Source organism: Channa argus, chromosome 18 (assembly GCF_033026475.1).
Source record: "Channa argus isolate prfri chromosome 18, Channa argus male v1.0, whole genome shotgun sequence".
NCBI lineage: Eukaryota > Metazoa > Chordata > Actinopteri > Anabantiformes > Channidae > Channa > Channa argus.
In genome coordinates, this window is record NC_090214.1 from 9,846,043 (window position 1) to 9,863,718 (window position 17,676).

Consider the following 17,676-nt stretch of genomic DNA (forward strand, 5'->3'; position numbering starts at 1 on the left):
GTGACTAATACTACTGGTATTACTTCAACTGCTAAATTAGCTACTAAAACCTTAGCTTCCCACAAACTGAAACGTTAGTTTATGCTGCTGCTTAGTTAATGTTAACGGTAATGTTTAGCTAATGCTAAACATGCTAGCTAATGGAACCGTTACAGTTCACTTTGAAACTATGAAAGGTAAAGCTAATAATGCTTAAGTAGTAAAGATTGACTACGTTAACCTAATATGACTATGTTCATTATTGTCTTATGTTATTGGTTGCTTTGTATGGTAAACTATTACTGCAACACGTTAATTTGAATGAAAATGCTAAATGTTTGTTTTCCCTCAATGCAATTTAACAGTAGGTTAAGTTGTTGCTTTTCTATTGTGTTAATTAAAGGTGAAATAAAATAGTTAAAACAATTGCAGATACTATTACTACTACTACTACTACTACTACTGAAAAGAATGCAGTGATGATGTTTTAGGTAAGCCATAAAAATGCTGTACTAAACAGGCTTTTCTGCCCACAGTCTGACATCCAGCCAGCAGAATGAGCCAGTGCACAGTGAATCTGTACTATTTCTGGTTTTACTACATCCCTAGTGCTTTATGCAGGAATGAAGACGAGCCACTCCTCTCACCTGACCGGTATTTGTGCTTACATGCCTTCAGGGCAGTGGGTGTAAGCAGGGGCCTCTCAGGTGTCTCTAAGCTCTTAAGTCATTTGCCAATCACAGTGTGATTTTTCTTCCTCGTTGCTGCTGTTTGCCCTTCTTTCACTTTTCTAAATAAAAACATTTTCCCCTGCCATATTTGTAGAGAGGCGAACGCAACGGGAGGAGACAGACGTGTAATGTATCTAAAATGGACAGGAAGCATGAAGAAAAAGAAGGAGGGCCCAATCCAGACTAGGACTTCTGACATGCATGCATTTTTATGCAACACCACAACCTAAAAGAGTGCCTGGCTGAAAGAGGGCGGATGTGAGGCTTGTTTGTTGTGCTCAGGAGGTTCAGACACACTAACTGAGGAGTATTTGTGAAGGCACAGCTCTTTGACAGCAGTATAAACCCAGTATAACGCAGTGGTTGGTCTCACTCTCCCACAAGACTTGACTTAAAACCTCATATGCCGGCTGATCATATGATGTTTTTTAAAGGGCCTGGAGGGGGTAAGTCATCCTTTACTGTAGAAAAGAGTTCTCCTTATGAGAAGTTCTTTGAGGTTTGAGAATTTTTAAATTTATGTCAATGCCATGTTCATTGGTAGCAATGAATGACATACTAGACACTGTATTATGCAAGTACTTACACACCTTTCACTTTGCTCCGAATGTTTGTGTTCCTCAATTTATTTAGTCCTTTCTGGTATGTTCTATATTTGTACTTCTCCTTTAATATGTTTACCATTCTCTCTAGATTGTGATGTGCTGTATAAACTTCCTATATATTGTAAGTAACTTCTCTAGACATTTTCCTCTTAGAGTGGGCTGCAATTTGTCTAAGTAATATTACATTTGTTGGAAAGTATGCTTTTATTTATTGTTGTTGTTCTTCTCCTTTATGAGGTAGAAAAGTGTTTCATTGTAGAAATCTCCAGAGAATTTAATTATCCACAGTGCTGCCCAAAATATGTCATACTCACAGAGATTAAGTAGTAATGGTTTAAATTATTTTGAAATTTAGTCAAATTGTCAGTCTAATACATGCACAGTATAGTTGTTCACAGATGATTTTTTTTTTTTTAAATCTTTGTGCTGAAGCACTTGTTGCACCTCGACAGGAACTGAGAAGTTAGCACCCACACAGGAAATGTGGCCACGATCTGTCCCGGATGTTGGTTGCATGTTATGAATAGAATAATGAAGACAAGCACAGACTTTATAGAATGAAACTTTCACACAGACATGTAGGGATGGATAAACTTGAGTTCAAATCAAATGTTAAAGTTGGAAAAAAGTATAAGCTTCGCTGAGTGATATTTTTACTGTCCACCCCCTGCGACAGCACAAATAAGGATGAGACATTGTCAATGTTTTGTTTCTGGCCTCGTTAGGAGAAACGCCCGTGGTTTGTATCAAGAGCATGCCGCCACTACAAGCTTAAACTTCTTTCTAACACAGTTTTATCCATCAGCCAGGATTATAGCACAGTGTGGTGATAAAATGATAAACACAACAGACGGTTAAACTGCTCACTAGAAACAGCCCCTCAACCCCACCCCCTCCCTCTCAGCTTAATCCACACTATGCACCTCTACCTCTCTGTCTCTTGCATGACTGATTTTCTGTGTCTGTGGTCAGGAAGTACAAATGTGCTTTTATGACATTTCACTTAAAGCCAGTGGCACTCCATTTACTATATGCTATACCATGCAATGATATTATATTTTATATAGGAATAGGATCATCCAAAAACCAGAACAAAACGGTTTTCAAACTGGATTATGCTGATGTGCAGGTGGTGTATAGACTATTTTGTGTTAATTTTTATTTTTTTCTTACACAGATCTATATAGAATAAAGGGCCACTGTAAAGATAAGTGAATGCATCTCTCTAAAGTACAACCAACATAGTAGAGTGTATGAAAGGCATTAATGTCAGTAATCAGATGGTCCTCTTAGTCAGGTTCTCTAAAAGGTTTTTTTAAATGTGACATTTAACAGAACTCTTTTGCTTTGTTTTCATGCAACGTGAGAGTTTTTGAGAAACATATTCCCCAACCTACATTAAAAGGAAACATTTCTTGTTGCGTTAAGTGGTGGGTGTGGTTGAATATTTTTAAAAATTAATGAATTTGTTTTCTTTTCTCACAGATCAGTGATCATGCTTAAGGCTTTAATATTTAGACACCTACACAAAATGAGCATCCTTCGACTAGCATAGGAAGACTTTTTGTAGCAAGACAACATTTGCAGCTACAACTTCCACCAAAACCCACCAAAACCTCAACAACAGAGCTGAGACGCCAATGGAGGAGGAAAACTTGTGCTCCTCTCCACCAGAAAATACTGTTTCAGTCCTTCTACAGCCTCAGCAAGACTGGATCTCTGTGAACCACCAGTACATCAATGAAGAACAGGAGATCATTGGTTTGGGTGAGCCAGGGATGCAGATAAACCAGCCACATGGGACAGATCAACTTTTTCTCTTTCCACATGCAGTAGGGGAGATTCCTGAGGAGGCAGAACAAGAACAGTGGGAGCAAGTAATATGGCCAGTACACCCCGTGTCCTGCAACAGTGCACTTTCCTTTGCCACAGTGCAGTGGGACATGCTTGGTGAAGAGACGCCTTCACTTATGACTGACAGCAGCTTGGCCAGTGAGCTGAAATCGTGTGGCGTGATGAGTCTAACCCCCACCTCCCTCCCACTTCATTCATGTGCAGATGGTAATGCTGAGCTTTTCATACTGGCGGACAGAGAGGAACAAGATGGGTTTAGGTCACAGCTTCGCAATTCGGATTTAGAAGGCACAGAAAACGGATCTAAGGTAGGTACTTTATTATTAGAAATTCATAAAAAGGTGTGATGTGGTCATGCTACTATAACTAGGAATTTTGTCTGTTTTCTCTGTTGACGCCTTTAAGATATAGTTTCATGTGTCGCTAATAGCATCTTGCATCAGCTTGGGCTTGACACACTTCCCTCATTGCCTCAGGCTATATCTCTTTTAGATACACGTGTTTGGGTTACTGTAGTTAAGCAGACTTGGGGGGAATAAAACAGACATAATGTTGGTTAGATGTGGCTCCGAGTAAACTTTCCCACTCACGAACCCTTAAGCGATCAGAAGTTTTTCTCACACTCATGCTCACAATCGGTGGCCTGTGTTGCAATTTCCAGCCATGTGATGCTGCAGATGTGCAAGAACCGACGACACAGGAAGAGGAAGACTCAACACTCGAGCTGTTATACTGTAAAAATGGTATGTATTACTCAAAGTAACACCTTTATCTCGGTCTAAAATAGCAAACAATATTAATGGCCTAGGGTATTTAAATTTCACTTGGGTTCTGGCCTAACTGCATGTTCACCCATTTCTGCTTAATCTTCCAGAAATTCCACTTTGCACAGATTTAGAAGAAGAGGAGGGAAGCTCAGTAACATCAGAGCCTGTTAAAACTTTGGACTTAATTAATTCTCTCGAGGAGAGTGAAGACTCAGATGATGAGGCAAACAGTTTTGTAGATTTAAAACTAGAAGAGGAACAGGAGGAGCCTTGCATACTGCTGACTGAAGAAGGAAACTCAGAGAAAGAGCTAACTTCAGCAAATGGCGTTGAGAATGAAGATCGAAGCAAGGAGGGACATGAAGTAGAAGAGGAACAGAGTGTGACCAGTGTCCCCAGGGCTGTGGAAAGTTGTCTTTGTGATGAGTAAGTATCATTGAGTAATAGGGAAAGGGGAACAGGAAGTGTGTTCTAACATTATAGTCTTGCTGTTATAACATTAACTACATTACATGTTTTCACAACTCTTTGTAGGGATGTTTCTGGTGAGCCACTACAAATAAACAACGCTGGACTTACTATAAATCCAGATAAACTAATTCATGTGCTACAATCAGAGCTTCCAGAAGAAAGTCTGCATTCAGGAAGTGAACAGGACACTGACATATTAGAACAGTTAGATGAAGATCCCACAGGTCAAAGTGACAACCCAGAAATGTGTATAGATGTAAATCAGAACATGCATCCTGAACAGTCCGAGACTGTGGATGACAAAGAAGACACATCAATACAAGCAGCTGAGGACACAGAGAGAACAGAACACTCACAAGAGATACTGGAGATGACAAATTGTTTAGAGAAACAAGATTGTGATCAAATGAATTTGCAGGACAGAGAAATGTCACCACAACCTGGAAACTCTGTGTTCGAGCAGCTTGAAATGTTCAAGGAGTCAGAGCAGATCCAAACAGAAGTGTCACACCAAATAGAGGAACAATACTCTGAAGGCTCTGGGGTGTTAGAGCTGTCGCAACATCTGGATCAATTGCCACAGGTGGAACTGAATGAGCAATCTATACATCCTGAAACTCCAGAGACAGTAGACGAGTCAGAGGAGAGAGGAGCTTGTTTTGAAGCTGGAGAACCCGAAGATGTAGAGCACCAAGGACAGATGGAGACACTAACAGAGCAGAATGAGCAGCCACTGGAAACGGCTGATGTGTCAACTCGGTCCGAGCAGCTAGTGCGACCAGAGAAGACATTTGAGCCAGAGGTCACACAGCAGACAGAGGGGTTTACTAAGGGGGACGAAAAGGTTGAAAAATCAGATCAAGCTGAAGTTGCAGGAGAGGATGGAGATGTACAAACAGTTCTGGCAAAAGCAGATGAAGCCAGCCCACCTGCGACAGCTGTACTTCACATGAATGGAGGTGAGGTGGACAGACAGATGGCCTGCCGCCTGGCTGAACGGCTGTATAAGTTGGATGGGATCCAACGTGTCAATGTAGTGAAGCACTTAGACAAAGAGTAAGCATATATTAAGTATTTCTTTAAATCTTTCTTTATAACTGAATTGTGATAGTATTACGAACACTGCAGCTAAATAGCTGGCCAGAAGCAGATGGTTTTGTTTTGATATAGAAGTCAGCATGTTCAGATGTGTGTTAAAGTCAAGGACAGTATCACTGAATAGTGTGTCATCAGAGAACTGGCTGTGGATAATTTATATTGATATTACATGGCTGAACGAATTCCAAGATATTATACATTGAAAAAAAACTTTATATACACTTCTCCATAAATAGAGAAGTTACTTTCATAATTAGATCTTCATTATCTAGCAAAATTAAGTATATTTTAATAGTGAACTCAGATATCTTCTTTTTCTTCGCTAATAACGTCTGTTAGGGATGACGTCAGGTATAGCGGCGGCGTGCTCAGGACTAAACCTTCATCTGACAATCTGACGCAATTTCATTGTACACTTTATATGTATAATGACAAATTAAGCACTTTACTTTTTCAGAATTTTAAAACAAAAGTAGTAACTTTAACACATCACAATTAAACAAGCTTGTGTTGTCAAGCTATTTCATGGAAATTTAAGTTAAAAAGTAACGGGTCTTTATTTATCATTCATTTTTATTTGAAAAACAAAAAGACTTACTTTCCACTTCTCTCAAATCACACAGCACATATGCCAACCATAGGAACAATATCAGTTCAACTAAAGAACCTAAATTTATAGATAACCAAGATTTTACATGATTTAGGGCCAAGCATTTGTCAGATGTAATTAAGATATATATTTGACAAGATATTTTAAGGCTGTTTTTCTTTAAACTTCTGGAAAATCTGACTTGTATTACGTCAAATTTACAATGATTCATGTACAGTAGATATACAACAACTTCACCTCTTCAAAGACTGTGTGAAACTCTCTTTTCCATAGAGAACTCTGTCATTTATTCCACGTAAACACTCGCTTGTAAGATCAGTTGACTTGTCACAAAAAGAGCTGTTTAGTCTATGAAAAAAGTTACATGTTGTTGTCTTTGGCTTTAGAGGCGTTTTCTAAAAAAAAAAAAAAAACAAGTGATGTAATCAGGAGCATCTCAGCTACAAATCAGTAACAAATTCCAAGAGATGGAGTGTCTAATGAAAGATGCTGTTGCTGCATGTTTGGTTTAAAGCCTGTTTCACCACTGACCAGAGCCAGCATTACTGCTAGGCGATCAGTGTTCTGCAGTACACCTGTGCATTGCTATAGCAAGATTAAATGTTAAAGCTGAGACTGCTGTCATCTGGCTTTTGGCTATTTATGGCATGATGGTTTGATACAGTTTAAATACAGTTCCTTCCTGGTCTTAAAGTTTACATTTTGGTTAAATGGAATAACAGGATTTTCTAGATTTCTTTGGTAGTTCATGTGAGTAAAACCGAAAATTGAAAGCAATTCGGTGTTTGATGGCAACAGTACAGCAGTTTCGGAAATCCAGATTGGTTAGATGTTTGTGACAAAGTGGGACATACAACTGGGTGTCATCATTATCATTGGTAAGAGGTGGCAAATACAAGTGAGTAATGAGACATGGTGAAGGATTAAGGCAGTAGAGGTAAAGAATAACAAACATTTTCTAAAAAACTGTTTAAAGCTGTTACATAATGGCCAAACCACTGCTTTCATCGGTTGCATGTTAGCTACATCTACGTCTGCACTCAGGTAAAGCAAAATGAGAATAGTGAGATTACAGTGATTAGCCAGATTGAATGTTGCTAAATATATTAATTTCTTTCTACAATTTACATTTAGTCATTTTAGCAGACGCTTATATCCAAAGCGACTTACAAGTGATGTACAAGGCAAGCAAAAATCTAAGTCAAGAAAAAAACATCAAAGCAAACTCCTATCAGAAAAGTGTTTACATTTCATGAGATGCAAGTTAAAAAAAAAGCGGAACGGAAGTTAAAAGGAAAGGTTTAAATGCATAAGAAGCTATGGAAGAGTTCTGTTTTCAGCAGTTTATTGAATTTCGGGAGTAAGTTTGCTGAGCGTGCAGAGTTTGGTAGCTCGTTCCACCATCATGGGAACTTTCTAGAAGTTACTTAAACAATTTGGACAGTGAAATAGATTATGTGGTTTTTGATAAAATAATAACATTAACAGTGTTTCCTTTCTATGTTCAGTAATAACTTCAGTCATGCTGTTGGAGAGGAATATCTTAAATTCTTTGACTTCACTGGCCAAAGCCTGGATCATGCCCTAAGGTAAGAATTTTGAAGATGGAACTAAACAAGTTCATAAAACATAAACTCATGAAACATATCATAATCTTTTTATTTCATTTTGCTTTCTCTCTATCAGATCGTTTCTGAAAGTGGTAATTCTGATAGGAGAGACCCAAGAGAGAGAGCGTGTGCTTCAGCACTTCACCTGCCGCTTTCATCAGTGCAACCCCGACTCCTTCTCCTCTTCAGGTGTGTGTCAGCAGCGTGATATTTGTGATTCATTCTCAGAGACACGGCACTGACAAATGACAGACGTCACTAATGCAGTTATTTCATATTCTCAGGTGCAGCGTTGGCTCTGACATGTGCTTTAATGCTTCTCAACACTGACTTGCATGGACAGGTGGGAAACATTTATGACTAAAAGAGATGAATGATATGATCATAAATTTAGTTTTGATATAGTAATGTATTATGAGCAGATCTCTGTGAGAAATGTAGTTGTGATGGTTGTATGTGTATTAACAGCATGGAGGAAAGCCCATGTCATCTTCCAAATTTGTTTCCAATCTGGATGGGATGAATGATGGCGAAAACTTCAGCAAGGATCTCCTGAAAGTAATGCTTGTTTAAAGTTTTGACGAAACAGTTTATAAAATGAAAACAAGTTGTTTTTGATGAAAATGTAATTAACTTTTTTCTTCTCCATCTACATTTTAGAGTTTTTACAATTCAATTAAGAATGAACCACTGCAGTGGGCTGTGTAAGTGGACTGTATTCAAATTCTTACTTGCCAGTTGATTCTTCTCTGATCTCTGTCATTGACTCTTCCTTGACCATATCTCTAATATATTCAGTATAATATCACATATAATCATTTTTTATTTTGAAGTGATGACGCCGAGCTGAAGAGCTCTGTGCTGATGGAAGAAGATACTACTGATGAGGTACCCCTACGCTCTAAAGCCAACCCCTTCCTGGATGTTCCTCATGACAAAACAGCCTTAGTAGTCAAACAGGGATTCCTCCAAAGGAAGCTCCATGCCGACATTGATGGCAAACGCAGTGAGTGACACACAAAAGCAAAAATGGATTGACTGTTTGTCACCTGTATCTGTTATTTATCATGGAGGACTTTGCTGTTGTTACCAATTGTCACACACTCTCTGAATGTTTCTGTCTTGCAGCTCCATGGGGGAAAAGAGGTTGGAAGACTTTTTATGGAGTGCTGCGAGGAATGGTACTATACTTACAGAAGGTCAGTAACTCACTTCCTGGTTTCATTATGTAAATATCAAATTGCATCATCTGTGGTTATAAATAGATTTCTGTAATTTTCCATGTTATTTGTGTGTCAGGATGATTACAGGAATCAGCCAATTAATGAAGAGGTGGTAAGTGTGCATCACTCTCTGGCTGAGCAGGCAGCTAATTACACCAAGAAGCCGCACGTCTTCCGTTTGCAGACTGCGGATTGGAGGGTTTTTCTCTTCCAGGCCTCGTAAGTTACTGTACAGCTGCAATCCACATGTATTTGTATTTGTATCAACAAGTGTTGCAGTCAGTGTCAGAACACTTTTTGTTGCCCTCTCAGATCCAAAGCAGAGATGAATTCATGGATAAGCCGAATTAACCTGGTCTCAGCTCTTCACTCCTCGCCTCCATTTCCCTCTGCCGTTGGCTCTCAAAGGAAGTTCTTCAGGCCCATCCTCCCTGCCTCGCAGTCTGCACACACTCTGGTACACTTTTATTTTCTGAAGGCTTTGATTTTTTTCTAATTCCTACAAAAAAATTACTATTTTTTTGCTGTTTTTAATTTTGTTTTTTTAGAGTTTTAGTTTTGCTCGGTTGTATAATGTGTATCAATGAAGTAAAAATGTTCAACTGACTGACTGACATTCATGACTATATACAACTTTTTATCAACTTATTATAGTATAGTATAGTATAAAACCCTTATTGTGTTATGACTAATTATTTTCTATTAGGAAAAGTAAAAATTAGTTCTGACCCTAAAATACAGCTGCTTACATTAATTTCTTGATATCAAAATTGGTTCCGTTTTGCTTTTCACTATAATAACAGGGAAACTAATACCATTCTAATCGTCTCTTTTGTCGTATTAAAGTGATACAAAAGTTAACTTTTGCTGAACGAGTTGTCACCGTGGATACTGATAAATGCTAATGTGACATAACAAAAGTAGAGAGAAAATTGAGTGATGAGTGAAATAGCTAGCTAAAACTAATTTACAGCATTTTCCAACAAAGGTAACCAACATTACCCTCCATAGGCCACTGGTCATACAAAACCAAATAAAGTACAAGCAATACCCGTGGTGGGCTTGAGGGGCAGAGGTGAAAAAAATCGATAGGGTACCTTTGATCAGTAGAGAGCTACAATGTGTGATACTCTAGACAGCTATATCACTTTAGAAACTTTTGTGTTTGTTTATTTTACACACTTCAGACAGATAAACATTACAAACAGAAAGGCAATTCATCTAATATTGTATATATACCGCTCAGTCACAACATTAATACCGGTGTCATGAAGGACAAGGGTCAACATGGCCGCTCTGAGAAGTCTGCAGCTGCACAACTTCTAGCAAAATGTTAAACACAGTACTTAATACTCAAGTAGAAATGCAAGTTCTCTCTCTCTCTCTCTCTCTCTCTCTCTCTCTCTCTCTCTCTCTCTCTCTCTCTATCTGCTACAACTACTCCACAAAAAAAAAAGATTTTTAAGCAATAGTAAAAGAAAAATTAGAGTCAAAGGATGTTGTTGTTAAAGGTGGAGCTTTTATGCGGTTAAAGGTTGTTAAACCAGTGGATAAAAGCTTATCTGTGAAAATCCCTTTGCAGGAGCGTCAGCTTCAGTCTCATGGAGGAATGCTCGAGTCATTTAAGGCAGACTTGTCATACCTGCAGGAAACTGCTCCAGAGGGAAGAAAAGCCAAAGCCAAGGAGCTGGAGGAACAACGCGTCAGAGCAGAGTACCTGCAGCATGAGGTAGAGGAAGTGCTGTATGTGAAAGTATGTGGACGTAAGTGTAAAAAACTAATAAGTGACCCTGTGTCCCTTTTCCAAACCCTGCAGATGAGTCGCTATGAGATCTATATCCAGATGCTGGAGGCCTGGAAGAGTGTGGCAAAGACAGACATCGTTGTGTTGAGCCCAGCAGAGCTAAACCTCTTTGATAAAGCCATTTGTGCAGATAATTTTGAGGAGGAGGAAGAGGAGGAAGGCAGCCTGAAAAAATCCCACTCCAGTCCCTCTCTTGAGCTGGAGGTGGCTCATCCGACAGTGATCAAAGTCAAACGTAATATCTCTGAAAGGAGGACATATCGCAAGGCTATCATTCCTCGTTGGAACAAAGAGGCCTGAAAGGTTTTTACTTGATAACATGACTGGTTTTATTATTGCCCTTACAAATGCAGATTTGTACATTGCACTGCAAGCTGACAGAGTATTTTATAATTTGTGGAAAAAACTGAGCAGAGAAAAAGCCTTATAGGAAATCTGCCTTTTCACATTTTATTCGCTTTTATTTTTTCTTCTGCACTTTCACAAAAATAAACCTCAGGGAATCCCTCACTCTTTAGTGCTCTGAGATAGAAAGGGAGCCTTGATTCATTTGTTCAGTTACTCAGAATGTCTGGACCTAATTTATTTAGTTTTATATTTTTGGTCTACGGCTACAGACGCTAGAAATTGGTTTAATTTGTTGTGTGGTACACGTGTTGGAAAAAATGTGCCTTTTCAAATGTAAACCACAAGAGGGTGCTGTAGTCCAGGACATCTCTGATCAAACGCAGCGGCGAAAATGTGCTGCTTACTATTTAAGTTGTTTTTAAAGTATCAAAATTGCACTTTTCTTGATGACTTGTCAGTGAATATTTTGTTCATATGAAGAATTCACTTCAAAAATGTTACATACATTTTCTCTTTGCGGAAAAATAAAAATGTTATTTGTCCCTAACATCCAACGTAGGTGAGTCTGGTGTTAAATGTTACTGTGTCTGTAAGTTTTAAAAAATTGCCTTTGAATTTAGCTACAAAAAATTCACTTTGGTATTGCTTTGCGATTTACAAACTGAAGGATGAGATAAAGAAATGTTTTTTTTATACCAAGATGTGACACTGACAAAAAGGAAGAAGGATTACGCTTGAAATGTATGTAAAAATATAATGAGACATGTGAAAGGTTAGCTTTTCAACTAAATAATATAAAATGTTTTTAAAAATCTTTCTTCTTTTGCTCTAAATTCCTCTGGCAAATCAACTCAACAAGACATATATTAATGAAACACAGACATGAGTATACACTGCAAGCTCTCACAAAAACCAAGCCATAAAGTCTGATGAGGTTTGAGTGTTCCCTTGGTGCACAGTGATTTTAATACTGTAAAATGCAAAAGGAGATCAGAATACTGATACCACTGTAAGTACATTTTTGTTGTCCATTTTCCTAACAAAGGTGGACCTGTTCATTAAATCTGCACCAGAATTAACATAAATGTAGTGTTAGGTGATCACACAAATCTCATTTAAAATACAACCCCAATTCAAAAAAGATGGGAAGATGTGTAAAACTTAAATAAAAACAGAATGCAACGATTTACTCATCAACCATATTTTATTCACAATAGAACATAAACAACATATCACATGATGAAACTGAGAAATGTTTTACATTTCATGGAAAATATTAACATTTTGATATTGATGTGTGCAACACATCTCAAAAAAGTTGGAACAGGGTGATGTTTACCATTGTGTAGGATCCCCTCTTTTGTAAATGTCTGGAAAGTGAGGAGACCAGTTTTTAAAGTTTTAGGGGAGGAATGTTGTCCCATTCTTGTCTGATGCAGGATTCTAGTTGCTAAACCATCCTGGGCTTTGGTTGCTGGATTTTTTGTTTTATGATGCACCAAATATTTTCTGTTGGTGAAAGGTCTGGACTGCAGGCAGGCCAGTTCAGCACCCGGACTCTTCTCCTGCGTAGCCATGCTGTTGTGATGGATGCAGTATGTTGCTAAAATATCCAAGGCCTTCACTGAAAGAGACATTGTCTGGATGGGAACATATGTTGCTCTAAATCCTCTATGTACTTTTCAGCATTGATGATGCCTTTCCAGTTGTGTAAGCTGCCCTAGCCATGGGCACTGATGCCCATACCATCAGAGATGCAGGCTTTTAAACTGTCCGCTGATAAAAAGCTGGATGGTCCCTCTTCTTTTTAGTCCGCAGTGAATGGTGTCCATGGTTTCCTAAAGGAATATAAAATTTTGATTCATCTGACCACAGAACAGTTTTCCATTTTGCCTGAGACCATTTTAAATGAGCTTAGGCCCAGAAAACACGGCGGCGTTTCCCAGTCGTGTTCACATATGGCTTCTTCTTTGCATGATACAGCTTTAACTTACATTTGTAAATTGCACAGCGAACTGTGTTCACAGACAGTGGTTTCTGGAAGTTTTCTTGACCCCATGCAGTGATGTCCAGTAGAGAATCAGGCCTGAAGCCCTGAAGATCAAATGCATCAAGTTTTGACCTTTGCTCTTGTCCCTTGCTCACAGAGCTTCCTCCTGATTCTCTGAATCTTTTGATGATATTATATACTGTGCTGGTGGGATCTTCAAAGTCTTTGCAATTTTACAATGAGGAACATTTTTCTGAAAACATGTTACTGACCTGCTGCCAATTAACCTAGTTAGTTGTCAAATGCTCCTTTATTTGTTTTTTATTTGTGGCAATTACTTTTCCAGCCTTTGTTGCCCCTCTTCCAATATGTTTGCATTAAATGGTAAAATCTCTTAATTTTAACATCTGATATGTTGTTTATATTCTATTGTGAATAAAATATGGCCGTTTGTGCTTTTCAAAATGATGGTTGAATGTGGAATCAATGTCCAAAAAATCCAAAAGAAAAGTGTGGAATTTTTTATTTGGGATCACAAAACTTTGATTACCCTAAACTCATATGTGGAACAGACCACTGGATGTGTACTAGTGGAGCCAGTGGGTGTGTGTGTCTTTATGTGTGTGTGTTTTTAGTGGCACGGGCCTCATTTTGTCCTCTTTCAGCCTGACATGTTGAGCATCAGTCGACCTGTGGCGGTCAACAATAAGAGCAGGATATCTAGAATTAAGCTCCCCCTGACCTGCAAACACACTCTCTCTCACACACACATAATCAACAGTTACACACAGAAACACACATGTTCCTCACACAGGAATGTGATGTGACAATAGTAAACGCAATGAAGAGCACAGACAATACACATAGGGGCACACCATCCTGTCTGGAAGTCCCAGTTGCATCAAGGCGCCAAACATTTATTTAGACCTGAAGGTCCTTGACCGCAAATTTCTTTCTCCTGGACAGACAGAGATCAGACTGATCAACTGTGTTGCATAGTTAACGTGATAATACTCATCTTGTTGTCTTCTGAATGGAAACAGTCTCTATTCATTCACAGGAACAACAACAGCTCATTAAGATAAAGTCAGATTCTGAAGATGAAGGTGACTGATGGGCCACATGAGTGACAGGGGCCTGGGGCCATCATAGTACCTTCAGAGGGGCAGAAGGGGAGGCCCAACACGCCATTTCGGCTAACCTACATGCTCTCAGGCCTGTGACGAAACCTTACAGCAAGAGGCAGCCATTAGCCGCCCTTGTTTTCCACATTGAGTTGAAATATTAAATAATGTGATACAATCTGCACTGAAGATGCTTGTTTGGTGCTGGCGTCACAGCGGAGCTCTTGACCGTAAGCTCTTCTCACATGGCCTGTGGACCATGACTTCAGCGATGGTGGTGGTGGCCTTGTTTTGGAGTGCCATCTTTCTCTGCCTCTTCAACAATAATGACCGGCTGGAGCAGCAGGGGCTGCATTAGCTGCTGGGTTCAGAGGGCATCTTTCCCAAGGAATCCGGCTGTTTTTGTTCCGTCTGCGCCACCCCATTCTAAAGCTTTGTGCGACTCAGTCAGGCCTGGATGGGTAATTAAAAAGGCAAGAGCTCAAGTTGTGATCATTAGGGGCTTGTCCAGCATAAGCTACAAAAAAAAAAAGACACAACACTGAAGGTCACCTTTTGCACTTTTGCATTTTTCCCTTCTATCTCAAACACATTGTTGCTTTGAAAATTGTTTAATATCCACATTGGCCCTGAAATACTTGGTAAACATAAGCCACAAACACCTGCGAACACTGCCAGCAAACATAAACTGTACTACAGACTCTCACGTTCATCCTGTCCACAATGCTCCTCCCGACGCGCATTCTCCATCTGCTCCTGACGCCTCGCACGCTCTACTTGTTACTTTTTATCTCTTATCTGCGTTAACTCATAACTTCCCCCAGTCTGGCTGTTAGAAAAAAATAACCATTTTTGTGTCCTCCTTGGTGTCCGCCCCCTCCTCTCTTTCTCTGTCTCTATTCTTTGCTCTTGACTGCTGCTGTTGTCGCGGCTCTTCCATCCAGGGCCCTTGAAGTCTCTCTGTGGTCCTTTCATGGATTTAGAGTTTGCACTAGACTCCATTTGTCTCTTTCATTCGGACATTCAGTCCACTCTTATACTCTCCTGCTCTTATCCAACATCCACTTTTGTACTTTCTGACTGTCAAAAAAACCCCAAAAACAGTCAATTTGTTTGGTTTGTTATATCAGTGTAATTTTCCTTTTCAGTGGATCTGATGTTCTTCCATTGTGGTAACTCGATATTTCGAAGCACCGAAAACAAACATCTTCAGTGCCTTTTTTCTCCAAGACAGTTCTCATTAGTGCAGCTTTCCTCATGACCAGACTCAAACCCAGACATCCATTTTATTTGCCATTCCAAACATGAATCACTCTTTAGGTTTCACCATAACTGGCTCTTCATGGAGCTTTTAGTAATGCTGACCTTTGTAGAAAAGGAGCCTCTTATTGAAAGAGTAAAGGCAAGTGCCTTGCTTAAGGGTGTTTCAACGCATGACCTCATTTTGCCCTCTCCTCTTCCACACACACTCCTGCCTGTGACAACACTCCTCAGGCACAAACTCAGTGGCTTTTCAGATGCAGGACAAACATACCTGACGGGTTAAAGTTGGCACTTCATGGGTTAATAGAACATGTAGAGCAGAGCAAGAATGTTTGTGAACTAATCTCCTCCATCTTTACTGAGTAATATTTAATCTGCTGCAAGCAGGTCGAGGATAAATCGGTATAATCGAGATGCACATGTGATGTTTGAATTAGTCATTTGTCAGCTGTGTGTTTGACTCCCCCGGCCTCTGCAGGTCAGCCCTTTCCCTCAGGGCAGTACCTGATACCTGGCAGATTTTATCCACCTCGGTGTGTGCATATTGTTCAGTGTGTGTGTGCTTTGAAAGGTGCGTTTTCCTTGATGTCTCCCAGTCAATAGTAGCTTCCTGCCTTCAGGCCCTGTGTTTGGTTTAATAGACTGGTCTGACACAGGGCAGCTGTGTTTCCTTCCCGATGTTGCTACACAGAAACAGCCTCTGTTTGAGCACCGCACTCTGTTTGACTGCTACATTTGTTCCAGGTGCATTATGGTTGAAGGTGGAGGAGATTAGATAGCATCTTGAAATTTGAAGAAGTTGTTATTTGAAGTCTGCTCAGGTGTACTAGGGCATTTATTCTGGGCCATGATGGTAAAGTGTCTTTATACAAACACTTGAATAGAGATGTCCACCACTTTGGTCCCGACAGCTGATGCTCCACTGAACTCTTGTTAAAAGCTAAATAACAATTAGACGTTGGTATCAACACAGAGAAATGCACACAGGAGAATGTCAAACTGGAAAGAGCTCTAAAATTTTTATGAGAGACAAGATGATTTTTAAAGGAAAATCATCAGAATAATCAGCCTTTAATCAGCTTTGTCCAGAGCAACTAATAAACAAGGTGATGGGTTCACTTGCACAATCTGGGATTTCTTGAGGGCCACAAAAAAGCCTGAACTGGGATGGTCTGACACAGCAGCGTTGCCATTCACAGTTTAAAACAATGATGTGTTCTGCAGCTCATTTAGACAGACAAATTCTGTCAGCCTACATAATACCTATTTGCCAGGCTGAATTGGTTGGCCAGTGTCTCCGGCCCAGAGATAAGTGAAGAACTTTCCAGATGACTGGCGCAGGACAACCTCGACCCGTCATCCCACTGATTGCCACACACTCCTCAGCTGCCTTTTTGGCAGCGAGTTCTCCAGGGGGCCCCCATTCTGTCTTTGGGTTTGTCCGACTAATGGTAATGGGCACATGCCTTCTCTTCCACACACACAAAAACACACTCACGGGTACACATTCTTGGTCTGTCTCCCCATCTCTCACACACACATTCACACACGGACACAGTGTTACTATGGCTGTGTGTTAAATGTAGTAAGTCCCTGTCGCCCCGTCCTGCCAGCTTGGTCTGCCCTCAGCTGTTCCGGCCCGGTGCCCGTATTGTGCTGCTGGGCTCATTACCAGAAGCACTGTGGCCCGAAACCCCCTCACTAATAGGTCCAGAGAGAGACAGAGAGGAGTTATTTCTGCTGTGTCTTGTGTGTTGCAGTATAATGTTTAGTTTTTAACTCTTTTGGCAGCGAGGCTGTTAATGTTTAACGCCTGCTGCTGTTACTTCGTTGGCCGACTGTTAGCTGGCTGAGATATCAGAAGTTGGTTTCAGTTAAAAGGTTTTTACTCATCCCTGTGAGGCACACCCACTTAAAAGCCCCTCAGTATGTATGAATGTATATAGATGTGTGTGTATCTGCATGCCTGAGCAGAGTACTGGAAAGAATGAGTGACCAGTCAGTTGATGGGCTGTCTGGAGTGGGCCAAGCCACTTGGGGAACAATGGGATGAAGTGCCGCTATTGTTTAAAGTTTACAGGGCGATACACGGTGTGTACAGTAGTGTGGCTGTGGGAGAGAGATACAAAAAGTGGCGTGTAAAGAGGTGAGTGATGAAAATGGTGAAACGTGAGCAGAGTGAAGGCTTGGAGAGACGGA

General features: G+C 40.0%; 1 protein-coding gene across 2 annotated transcripts; it reads left to right on the forward strand.

Annotated features, from left to right (window-relative positions):
• The first annotated feature begins 848 nt into the window (after positions 1–848).
• LOC137103584 (PH and SEC7 domain-containing protein 2) lies at positions 849–13,555 on the forward strand. 2 transcript variants are annotated; one of them, XM_067484069.1, is made up of 17 exons: positions 849–1,156; positions 1,404–1,436; positions 2,801–3,477; positions 3,831–3,912; positions 4,044–4,362; positions 4,471–5,463; positions 7,624–7,704; positions 7,802–7,914; positions 8,010–8,068; positions 8,194–8,283; positions 8,386–8,429; positions 8,559–8,731; positions 8,854–8,924; positions 9,025–9,167; positions 9,261–9,405; positions 10,531–10,677; positions 10,765–13,555. In XM_067484069.1, the coding sequence occupies exons 3-17, from the start codon at positions 2,956–2,958 to the stop codon at positions 11,050–11,052; spliced, it is 3,270 nt and encodes a 1,089-aa protein (XP_067340170.1). In that variant the 5' UTR covers positions 849–1,156; positions 1,404–1,436; positions 2,801–2,955; the 3' UTR covers positions 11,053–13,555. The 2 variants fall into 2 exon arrangements, with proteins under 2 accessions (XP_067340170.1, XP_067340169.1); XM_067484068.1 differs by lacking the exon at positions 1,404–1,436.
• The last annotated feature ends 4,121 nt before the right edge of the window (positions 13,556–17,676 follow it).

Excerpts from the sequence above, each read along its gene's own strand:
- LOC137103584 (XM_067484069.1), top strand. The coding sequence starts at position 2,956 with ATGGAGGAGGAAAACTTGTGCTCCTCTCCACCAGAAAATACTGTTTCA. Across the intron at positions 7,915-8,009 it reads CGACTCCTTCTCCTCTTCAG|GTGCAGCGTTGGCTCTGACA; the intron begins GTGTGTGTCAGC and ends TCATATTCTCAG. Across the intron at positions 8,284-8,385 it reads TCAGCAAGGATCTCCTGAAA|AGTTTTTACAATTCAATTAA; the intron begins GTAATGCTTGTT and ends TCTACATTTTAG.